Below are 12,403 nucleotides of genomic sequence, written 5' to 3' on the forward strand. Positions count from 1 at the left end.
CACACTTTACCCACAACACTCTGAGGTTATAGTTTCCTAGAACAGTAGAAATAAGACTGACATCAAAGCCCTTGCAAGAGGAGACAGCAGCTGAAACTCAGTGTCACACAGCCTGAGGCAGGTACACAGACGAGAGACATGGGCAGAAAGAGCCAGAAGGAAAGAAATAAGCGTAAAGAGAGATGAAGGACAGTTACAGAGCCATAGAACAACAGAAGGAGTGGGTGAGGGAAAGAAAGCACTATCATACACACTGCTAATACAACTTCAAAGTGTCTGTTTATTCTAGTACCTGTTCGTGTGCCATCAAAGTGGCACGGTATCAAGGGATTGTGTGTCAGAGCACTCACTTTCACTGAGAGTTGAGGGGCACATTGAACCTTATTCATGAAATGCTCATCAATATGAGTAACAGACCTTCCTGAAAACTATCTTACAGATTCACAAAACACTTTGCATGAGATTTGATAGTTAAACATGTTAATGAATTCCAGTCATTCAAAAATAGGGCACGAGTGCATGCTCATTCACAATAACAATATCTCAGCCTGTAAATTACCTTGAGTTAAGTTACATGTCCAGGAATGCACATTCTGGATTTCCTTCTAAGTTCCCTATACAGTATATTTGAATGTAAGAAAGGCTAATAGTGTCATATTAGCACTGTGTAAATACACACTACAGTTTTGTGCCTTGTGCAACATGATATCAGATGTAGAATAGACGACTGAGGAAACCTAGAGGCTATTACGTTTTTGAGCTGAAAACAAACAACGCTCATCCAAATACAGCACAAATCTACTTGCATCAACAAAAACACATTTTTCAGTTCTGAACGTGCGAGACACACCACAATAACTTTTTGTTGACATTAGTAAAGAGCTGGGGTCTGTTCTTCGTACCTTGCTTAAATAATTTAAGATGATTTGGCAGATCCTGGATCTGTTAATCATGGTAACTGATCTCTGACTAATTTGGTTATTCTAACAAGTTTGCGAATCAGATTAAAATGTCTGGATGAACTGATCTGAGATCTCTGGGTGTGCTATGAAGGACAGATCTATTGATCCTGGAAATCATAATCAGCAATGTAATGATGAATGACATTAGCTGATTATTATTTAATTATCCATCTGAGCAAAATAATATCAAATTCGTAGTAAACGCTTTGTTAAATATGATAAGCAATAAATTTCCACCTTTGTTGAGGGCTACAGGTTTTACACTTTCATGTGTCAAGAGTATTTAGTGATTTATTTTGTTTTATATTTAGAGCGAATTTTCTTTAATATAGTAGCCTAGGCCTATTCAAGTTTCTTAACCTGTGTAAGGAATAACTGGTTGTTTAAATTAATTCTGCATCAAAAAAGCATTTTGATATTGCTGAAGGTGTCTGCAACTTTTGCGAAGCATCAAATCTCCATCATGTTAGCTGTCAAAACATGTGCATGACTGCATAAAATATTATTAATCTCAAGAATTAATGAAACAAGAATATTGGCCTTGTCTATAATTCTACACAAATTATACTAAAGCTGGGTTGATACCTTAAAATAGTACGCATTTGTATCTAAAAATCCATATTATTAAATGTTTTCTTTGAAGCCCTTGGGGAGAGAACACCTGCAATCTGTATTTCTATTTTGGAGTGTAGATTGCATAACAGTTTTATTTATATTTATACATATTTTTATTTATTCGGTACATACTTTCAGTGTTATCTTTGCTTGAACTGATCCTGTTTATATGAAATAAGCGTACTCCTGAGCATGTTTGAGCTTTCAGACCTGTTTCTATGACAAAAACTCTAATAAAATTTGAGAACGAAATCAAATTTGTTAATGTCAAATCGTCAATAACCAAATCCAGGTAATTGAGTAATCCACGGACCCCTAGGTTTTTTTATGTTAGGCAACCCACCCACTTCAAATGTTATCACTTGATTGAATGGCAGTTATCAGTGGTTATAAGCTGATAGATTTAGGCCAGTAGGGGCCGTCAGCACCTACAGTACTAGTAGGCTCAGAAGGCTGTTTTCATCCATCCACATGATTAATCAACTATACTAGAAGACTCCAGATCCAGATCTGTTTTTACATTACTGTGATGGTTGGGTTTAGGGTTGGGGTAGGGGCAGATGTTAATAAAAAACAATTAATGGGAGATTTAAAAAATAATATAAATAATTCTTGTGGTTAATCAGCTATACTAATAGAGAAGACTCCAGATCCATATCTGATTTTAGATTACTGTGACGGTTGGGTTTAGGGTTGGGGTAGGGGTAAACGTTAATAAAAATACAACGATCTATAGCTGATGGATGGTTCATAACAGTCCTGGGCTACCACTGTATCAAAAGTCTTAGTGCTGAAGTGCATGACGCTGAAAACAATGCTGCATTACCACTGGTTTTCAGTTCATTTATATAGAAGATTAGCATCAACATTAATCAACACAGGCTCATTCTAAAAGCGTAGTCCCATGGACGTTTCTGGAGACCGCGAATTATGTAGCCGGGGGTACATATTTCATTTTTAAACTAACGCTACAGGCGGTATTCCTTTTCGCGCTTACCAGCTGACCGCTTACCTCCATGAGGAGGGCTTTCCCGCTGCAACCAGTTTGTCCAGTTAGCTTGCCATGTACATCGGCAGACTTGAGATGTAGAGAGGAGTCGACCACGAAGATGACGACGGGGTTCGAGTCCGGGGAAGAGCGGTTCCAGAAATCAGGCAGGACAAAAACAGAATCCAAAAAATTAAATGAACAAGTGAATAACAGGGTGAGAATGTGTTAAAATCCAAAAACGTGTTAAAAATCAGACGAGGGCTTTTCTTTTCTGGAAATCTTTTGTAATTTGTTGGTTGGTTTTAGGGAAGTAAGTGGGTGGGCAGGTCAATTAATAAAATTGGTTGGGTTTAGGGAAGGAGGAGGGTGCGTCAGTCGATTGGTCGGCCGGCCAGTCAGTCATCCAGCCATTCAGTTAGTCAGACAGATGGTCAGTCAACAGCGGCCTCTGGTGGGTTTACGTGAGAACAGCGGGTGCGAACGGCACTCGCCAGGAACGTATTTCGCTGTCTCCAGAAACATCCATGGGACTACGCTTTCAGAATGGTCCTGGGTTGACATTAATGCAGTGCATTACGTTCACTTTCTCTATGAATGCACCCACAACACACACTAGTGATGACATGATGACCTGTAAGTGTTTAGTAGTGGTGTTTAATTTCTTAGAGGATAATTTTTCTATCCCTACACCTTCACACTCTATTTCAAAGGCCAAGCGGAAGGCATTGGGTAAATGGTGGTGTAGAGCTTGGAGTATAAAATAGATTTGGGATTTGTGTTGACAAAGGTTGTGATTCGACAACTAGACCAATCAGTGAACTCACACCATCTGGCACCATCTCAATTGATGTTGATAGGAATTTGGAAGGAAATTGAAAGGAAGAGGTTTCTCAGCTTGCAGAAAACATTTTTTTTATTACACTGTAAAACCCAAAAGGTTAAGGTAACTGAAACCATTTAAGGGAACTGATTGCAACAAACCATTTAAGTTCATAAATTAATCCTAATGAGTACTTTGAACTTAATCCATTTTAATAAAAGAAGCAATTTGAGCAGTAAGACCCAATAAATGAAGAGAACTCAATCCAACTGAGTACTGTAAAACCCAATAAGTCAACTCAAACAGTTTGAGGAAACAGGTTGCTACAAACCATTTGAGTTAAAAAAAACTAATCTACATGAGTACTGTGAACTTACTCCATTTAAAGCTACAGTCACACTTGGCTTTGTGTGTGCGAAATTCTGTCGTACTGCAATGCGAAAAGGGGCGGGATTAAACAAGCTTATTAGATATTTAAAAAAGCGAGCGATTGCTCCATGTTTTAAATTTCTGTCCAGAGAGGTCGTGTTTTGATCCTCAATTGGTCTCACGCAGTCAAGTGATGCAATTTTGCAGGTCAGAGTTCACCAAGCTTGAACTTTGCACCGCAGCGACATGCGAAACTTGACGCATAACCCTGCGTTTCCGGTCTGATGCATTCGCGTGCGTATGAATGGAAGTCTATGGGAGAAAAAGTCAAGTGTGACTGCAGCTTCAGTTGAAGTAATGAGGTATTTAATTAACTCATTACCTTCAACACTAGTCACATCCCTGGCTCGTTCCCGCTGCCCCAATCCCCGGTCTCCCTCACCATCTCGTTCCTGCAGCTCCAATCACCGCTCCAGCCACCTCTGATCATACCCGTGCACAATCACCTGAGTTCTAATAAGACACACCTGCACCAGCAATCACCAGTCCCTATAAAGACTCACCATTTCCAGTCGTTCATCAGCTGGAGTCGAAGTCAGATGGTTCACCTCACCTTCTCCCCTGCTTGTCTTCTTCTGTTGATGTTTCCATTCTCCTGTGGATGTTTCTTCTAATCTGTGGATGCACATGCTGTGATTAAGGGAAGTGACTTTATACATTGATGGTTGATTGAAGATCCTTGTTTACATTGTTAACATCATACAAGTCTGCTCTCAATTCAAGAATATCACTTACCTGCTTCTCCTGTTGAACAATCCACTGTGTTTTGAATAAATTGATCAACAGAGATAACCATCCTTGTCTTTCTGTGACCGTGACAAAGTTCAAAACTCTATTTAAATAAGTAGAATTAACTTTCAGTAAATTGAGTTAACTACACATTTCATAAAGTTGACTGTTGGGTTTTGCAGTGTATTTAAGGCACTAGATTCCCAGCAAATGGCTGTTTTTATTCCCTTGAACACATAACATGGAAACGGGGTATTGTTGACGATTGTTTTGTGCAATATTTAAATTTAGAACCAACAATAAATTAGCAATTTTGAATGGAAATATACAGTAACTACTGGCTTAACTGTAAGGCACAGTGTAACATAGCTGCTACTATAGGGTCATTTTACAGTATCTCTCTTTCTCCCCCTCTCTCTCATAGACACCCACACACACTCACAAACATGCACACCTTGCTATTCTTCATGCCCAGGGGTGCAGATAATAGCATGTGTCCTCCTCAGCAGCAGCAGATTTCATGGCAGTGGAGGTCTCTTTGACCCCGCGTGATAAAACATGAGATAGATGTATGTCTTATATTTGTGTGACTGTGTGTCTGAACTGTCAAGGGTATCTGTCTTGACACTATGCCTTTGCACTTGTTTGACCAGTTTTAAGTAGTCTTTCTGTTCCTGTTCTCCGCTGTCCGAAGCTGTGAGGAAGAAATCAGCTGACAGTCCTTTTTGACTGCTATTTTTTACAGCTATGTTAAAACCACTAATTAAATATTGCTGGAGATTAATCCTCACAACAATATGTGTCCAAATAAAAAAATTAATTTAGTATAGGTCAAAATGTTCACCAGGTAATAAAACATAATAGCTCATCTTCCACATCCAGCATGAGGAGATTGTATGAAATTGAGAAGCCTGAAATTGGAACCAAATGATTTCCTGACATGTTTAGAATTGCCGGAGGTCAAACAATGTCTGAGCTGAATGATACCATGCTTTTCTTTGCAGGGTTTCATTATGGTGCGCAGTGTCTGTGTGTGATTACATGTTATTTGCACACACTTGCATTATTCTGAAGATAACATTAGCGCTGCCTCTTATTGATAAGTCGTTTAATGTCTTCCTTATTTGTAAGTCAATTTGGACAAAAGTGTCTGCTAAAAGAATTTTTTTAAATAAAGTTGTATTAAATATTTGGCCTTTTTTATTTGCCTTATGAGTGTTTATGTTGTTTATTGGCATTATGTGCGGCAAACAGGAATGACATCTCAAATTACGTTTCTTTTTTTAAAGGTGCTTTTACGTTTTATACAGTTCTATGCAATACATTTGTATAAGTTTATTGTAAAAATGTTTTTTAGCAGTCATGATTCATAAATTATAATAGCTTTAATCAATGGAATCAGTTCAGGTAATATTCACATTAAATGTTCGTCTAATTTTCATTCAGTTACACAGTAATATATGACAGTAATAACATTTTCATATATATATATATATATATATATATATATATATATATATATATATATATATATATATATATATATATATATATATATATATATATATATATATATATATATACAGTTTAAGTTAGTATTATTAGCCCCACTGTTTATTTTTTTCCCTAATTTCTGTTTAACAGAGAGAAGATTTTTTTTAACACATTTCTAAACATAATAGTTTTAATAACTCATTCCTAATAACTGATTTATTTTATCTTTGCCATGATGACAGTAAATAATATTTTACAAGTTATTTTTCAAGGTACGTCTATACAGCTTAAAGTGACATTTAAAGGCTTAACTAGGTTAATTAGGTTAACTAGGCAGGATATAGTAATCAAGCAAGTTATTGTATAACAATGGTTTGTTCTGTAAACTAAAAAATAAATAAATTATATAGCCTAAAGGGGCTAATAGTTTTGACCTTAAAATGTATTTTAAAAAATTAAAAACTGCTTCTATTCTAGGCGAAATCAATTTTTCTCCAGAAGAAAAAATGTTTTCAGACATACTGTGAAAATTTCCTTGCTCTGTTAAACATAATTTGGGAAATATTTAAAAAAGATAAAAAAAATTCAAAGGGGGCTAATAATTCTTCAACTGTATATGTGTATATGTATATATATATATATATATATATATATATATATATATATATATATATATATATATATATATATATATATATATATATATATATATATATATATATATATATATATATATATATATATATATATATATATATATATAAACCAATATAATGGTTTTATTACTGTGCTATTAACATACCTATATAATGGTTTAATGTATGATAATAGAATAGTAATAACACAGAAACATCATCGACTTGTTTTTTCTGCAAACATCTTTCTGCAAACATAAACAATGACTGCAAAGAAAATAGTCTCATGAATATTGGAGGAAAATGTATATTAATGTGATTGAAAGAATACCTACGTTTTGATTAAATGGTTTTACATATATTAATAGCATTTGAATTATATAGTAATAGCAACATATGTAAAACTTTGCATTTGCTATTACATACATTATATGCAAATTAAACTGTCTGATGAATATTGTGGGTTAAGTGTATATAAAATAGTTTGAAAGACTACCTAAGTTTTAATCATGAGGGGTAAAATTTATTAATAGCATAGTAAAAACAGCAATATCAATATATAAATATTTTTTGCGTGCTTTTCATTTAATTAATATTTGCAAATAAAACGTAGCTACTAGAATAAGATATTAAAAGTTAGTAATAGGCCTGTCAAAATATGTATTTTTTTCCTACGATATATTGCACCAACATTTATTGGGATAAATTATATTATTGTGATTTTATGCAATTTATTACAAGACCATTTTATGCCATTCATTATCTAATGCCAGAATCCAAGTATACTCTTCCAAAGAACACACAATATTTTTATTCATAAGAATATTTATTTATAGTCATTTTAACAATTTAATAGTTAGGAATTGGAATCAGAATGTGAAAACATATATCTTAAACAAATAAATAATAATAATGATTAATTTTAACAAAATAAGTGCAATGTAAAAGAACCAGAAAAACAGAAACAGATCTATTTTTAGTTGTTAGGCAAAATACTAAATACTATAGTGTTTTTTTAGCCATACTGACACTGACTTTTTTGTATGGGTGAAATATATTGCATCACCAAATAATATTGAGCGCACGGCCATGTGTTGTGTGATAATTATAAATGTTTTTTTAAGTCCAAATTCCATGGACTTAGACCATCTACCTGACATATAAAGCAACTAATGACATTTTGTTTTGTTCAATGACACGTAAAGGGGCATTAAAATGTAGCTATAGTTGTTAGATGTTCCAATTTGCATGGAAATTGATTTTATCACATTACTTTGCTTTAAAAGAGGCCGGCTACTTGGGTTGGGGTTTGGCTCATCACCCTCATTCATAATCTAGTTGGCAGAGTTTTAGTCCTAGAGTCCTAATAATACCCCACAGTACTGCACAATAAACACTGAAGCATTAAAGTTCAAAGAAATAATGTGTCTTTGGTAACACTTTAGTTTAGGTCACAATTCATGCTATTAACTACTGGCTTATTACCTGCCTATTATTAGGACTGCTCATTATAAAGTATGATCTAATTCTAGATCCCTAATCCTACCCAAAACATAAACCCAACTACTACCTTACTAATTATAAATGGTTAATTAGAAGTTTATAAAGCTAATAGTGTTAGTTAATGGTTTGTTATTTCTGTGAATTGTGACCCAAACTAAAGTGTTACCCTATCTTTCACTATACATAAAGGACTTTGAGGGCCAAAAAATAAAAGAATGCCAGCTAAAATGATAGAGGGAGAGCGAGACAGATGCGCAGTGATGTAAAGGTCGGATAAGCAAAGCATTAAAAGTTCACCTCAGTAGCCATTAAATATGCTGAATTAGCTGTCACGTAAATCATCCCACAGCACCACTGTCACAGTTCTTCTGCAGGAAACCTACAATTTTAAAAGAGCTATGAGCCAAGGCAGAGAATTGCTCTGCTTCTCCTCTTTAATCAGAGTCCATGATATTCCACAACCTCTCTTTCACCTTCTGCAAATCTCTAAAGTATATGCTTTTGAAGAAGGGCCAGATCATTAGTCTATAGGCTTATCCAGCACAATTTGAATGCTCTGTCACTGGTGGCTATGGGCTTGTGGACACAATGACACTGGCGAATGTAACGAATTGGCTTGCTAATCTCAGCGGCATGGGCAACAATTGCACAGGACTGGTTAAATAGCTTGGGGATAAAGTAAGTTTGCTAATGGGATCCTTTAAAGCTAACGTTTTTTACTGTACAGTTGAAGTCAAAATGATTAGCCCTCCTGTGAAATTTTAATTCTTTTACAAATATTTTCCCAAGTGTTGCTTAATAGAGAGGTTTTATTTCAACACATTTTAACATGATTGTTTTAGTAACTAATTTCTAACAACACATTTCTTTTGTCTTTACCATGATGACATAATGTTTCACTAGTTATTTTGCAAGATATTAATATTCAGCTTAAAGTGCAATTTAAAGACTTAACTAGGTTATTATGTTAACTGGACATGCAAGGATGATTAGGCAAGTTATTGGATAACAATAAGTGGCTTGTAGTCTAGTCTAGATGATTAAAAAAAGAAAAACTGCTTTATTCCAGGCAAAATAAAAGAAATAAGACTTTTCCCAGAAAAAAAAAAAATTACAAACTACTAGAAAAAAAAATGTCCTGGGTGTGTTAAACATATTAAATTATTTTTAAAAAGAACAAAATTTTCACAGAAGGGTTAATAATTTTGACTTCAACTGAATGTAAGTACTGCTTTCTGTTTCTTTGTAAAAACCCTGTAATTCATTCTTCAAATTCAGGTTTCAAGATTTCTTACTGTTCACGTGTACACCCTTGGTTAATATTCTTATTTGCATATTTATGAGGTCAATCTACAATGTCTAATCAATGTTATTGACAGCATATGCAACAGCATATGCAAAAGAAAACAGCTTATGACTGTGTAATCACATAAGCTAAAATGTTTTCATAACTCTAGCTTGAACTGCATCGACTGATTTATCTAGGGTTTAAACTGGCCTTTGCCTGGAGTAAATTATATATACATATAGGGATAATCAACGGCTTGCCATCCAGTAAAGGATTTTAAATGCATGACGTGGTGACTGACGAGCTGTCTGACGTTCATTTACAATCTAGAATTTCAACAGACTATATAATATATATGTATTTTGTATGTATGTATGTATGTATATATATATATATATATATATATATATATATATATATATATATATATATATATATATACACACACATACATACATACACACACATACATACACATATAAATATATATATATATATATATATATATATATATATATATATATATATATATATATATTTATATATATATATATTTATATATATTGGGGCTGTCAAATGATTAAAAAAAATAACGTAATTAATCACACTTTTTTGTAATTAATCATGATTTATCACGAAACGTAATTAATCATGATTAATCATTAAACACGAAACGCCGTATTTATTACAGAAATAAAAACACAGGCATTTAAGTGGCATTTGAATTTCAAAATAATCCATGCCAATAACAAACAAAAATGATTTCCATGTTGGATTCTAAGTGGACTACACACACACACACACACACACACACACATACAGTCACATGCAGTCAGACAACGTGCGCAGTACAGCGGACCCGGTGAGCAAGTGATCCCTTCAGATTCATCAACACGCACGATTGTGTTCATCAAATTTGCTTAAACTAAGCGTTCTAAAGCATGGCTATATTTTACAAGCAAGTATTCTGAAACAGCAACATAAAGCAGACACTTTACAAAAGTTGCGTGTTGGGGGAAACAGGTCAAACATAATGAAACATTTTAGGTCTCATGGAAGCAGCTTAAATGCAGATAAATGGACTATCTTTGACAGCTTGCGCCTTCATTTGCCACTTTTACTACAGTACATTTACATGGACACCAATACTCCGCTTTCATGATTAAGATACTCTGATTAAGACTCTATCGTGTAAGCAGCGATTTTTGATTACCTTAAAGGATCACGCGAGTCCCAAAATGTGGAGGTTTTTCTTTCCGTTCGCCATGAGGTAACAAATTCCATTAAAACATCCTGAATGAAAATATGCTGAATGAGAATGAACTGCTGAACTGCAGTTAATGTCTAAAGATTAAAAATGAAACACCCGAAATTGCATAAAACTCTGGAGTAAACACAGGATAGCCTGGTGATGTGACATGAATTTTTTTATACTGAAACTTTCCTTCTAAAAGCGCAAGCTGAACTGGCTCTTTAGGCAAACGGCAATCACGCCGCCCTCAACCCGAAAGTGACCGGTTCGTGGACGAAATTTAGGACTGGGGGGTTTGCTCACTATTCTGTTGCCCAAGATGCCTCTATGCACGCGCCGTCCCTGAACTCACGTAGGCCACAACAGGAAGTAAAAAAAAAACTGCTGCTGCCTTATTTGCGTTATTTATTTTTTTTTACATGTTAAATATTTTAAATTAATCACGTGCGTTAACGCGCTAATTTTGACAGCCCTAATATATATATATATATATATATATATATATATATATATATATATATATATATATATATATATATATATATATATATATATAATGTACAATCCAGTGTTTGTGTAAACACATTGTGAATAAACCTTTGTTTTTCTCAGTCTTCTTTTTGTTTATTCCTGCATTTATATATTGCTTGTTCTTGTGATTAAGGTGTAATCAAAGTTGTTTTTTTCCCTTTTTCCCAGGGGCTCATTGGAGAGAAGTATGGCAGCATTCGGGTCCCAGGGGAGGTGGAGTCAGCTGAGTTTGAGATGATTTTGGATGCAGCAGTGGAGGCGGGACTAGACACACGGATCTTGGAGGAGTGGTACTGTCGGGATGAGAACTCAGTCCCACCTGCCTACTACCTAAAACCAAAAGCTGAGATGCTGAAAAACTATCAGAATTCTGTAAGTAGAGAGAATAGATCATATTAATTTCTTAGCATTCTTGTTTTTATGTATTTAAACTGTGCATGTGTGTGCATGTGTGTGTTTTAAACCAATTTTATTTTATACATTAATTAAATTCATTTATTTAAAATAGAGTCTCTTTTGAACAATTTAATTCTGAAAAAAGGTAACAAAAAGTTCCAATGTAAATAAAGGGTCACCAAACGGTAAAGTCTAGATGGCATACAGCTAAGGATACTCACATCAATGTAGCATATTTTTGACACTGTACAGACCCTCCAGGTTTTTGTGATTTTGTGATCGCTAAATTTAGCACACGCCACAGAGCTCCATCTGCATCATTTTAAATTCAGAAACATTATAATATTTGCAAATAGAATGTGTTCTGCATCATGTCCACCAACATGTTGAAATAGCTGTTAAACAAGGCGGATGCATTATTTTTAAACAATTGGGTTCATTTTCAAATATCCCTTGTGTGTTGTTGGGGATGTTTTCACCCACTCTGGGGTGGTTTTGCGTCTTATTTTGGCCACAACTTTCTCTGTGTTTCAGCAAATAGAATTTTTGGTGGCGAATCTTATTTTGACACATATTTTGAGAAAATGCTTTGAAAATTAAATTGAAAGTCTCAACAATAAGCTCTGGGCAAATTCACAACCCTTTCACCCTTTTGTTGTTGTAGCTGTTTTTGCTCCTTTCACTTACATTACTATGACATTTTTTGAATGCAAAGCCTGACATCTTATTATTATGCAATCTTGAATGTTGGTGGTTTT

At 34.4% G+C, this 12,403-nt stretch overlaps 1 protein-coding gene across 1 annotated transcript in view; it reads left to right on the plus strand.

Moving 5' to 3' along the window:
- The window catches only part of LOC130232394 (NACHT and WD repeat domain-containing protein 2), a 115,664-nt gene that overhangs the window by 81,778 nt on the left and 21,483 nt on the right, over positions 1 to 12,403 (plus strand). The window contains exon 5 of the mRNA XM_056462263.1: positions 11,418 to 11,621. Coding sequence (XP_056318238.1) covers positions 11,418 to 11,621 — 204 coding nt within the window. The remainder of the gene's footprint in view (positions 1 to 11,417; positions 11,622 to 12,403) is intronic.

This window comes from Danio aesculapii, chromosome 7, assembly GCF_903798145.1.
Source record: "Danio aesculapii chromosome 7, fDanAes4.1, whole genome shotgun sequence".
NCBI lineage: Eukaryota > Metazoa > Chordata > Actinopteri > Cypriniformes > Danionidae > Danio > Danio aesculapii.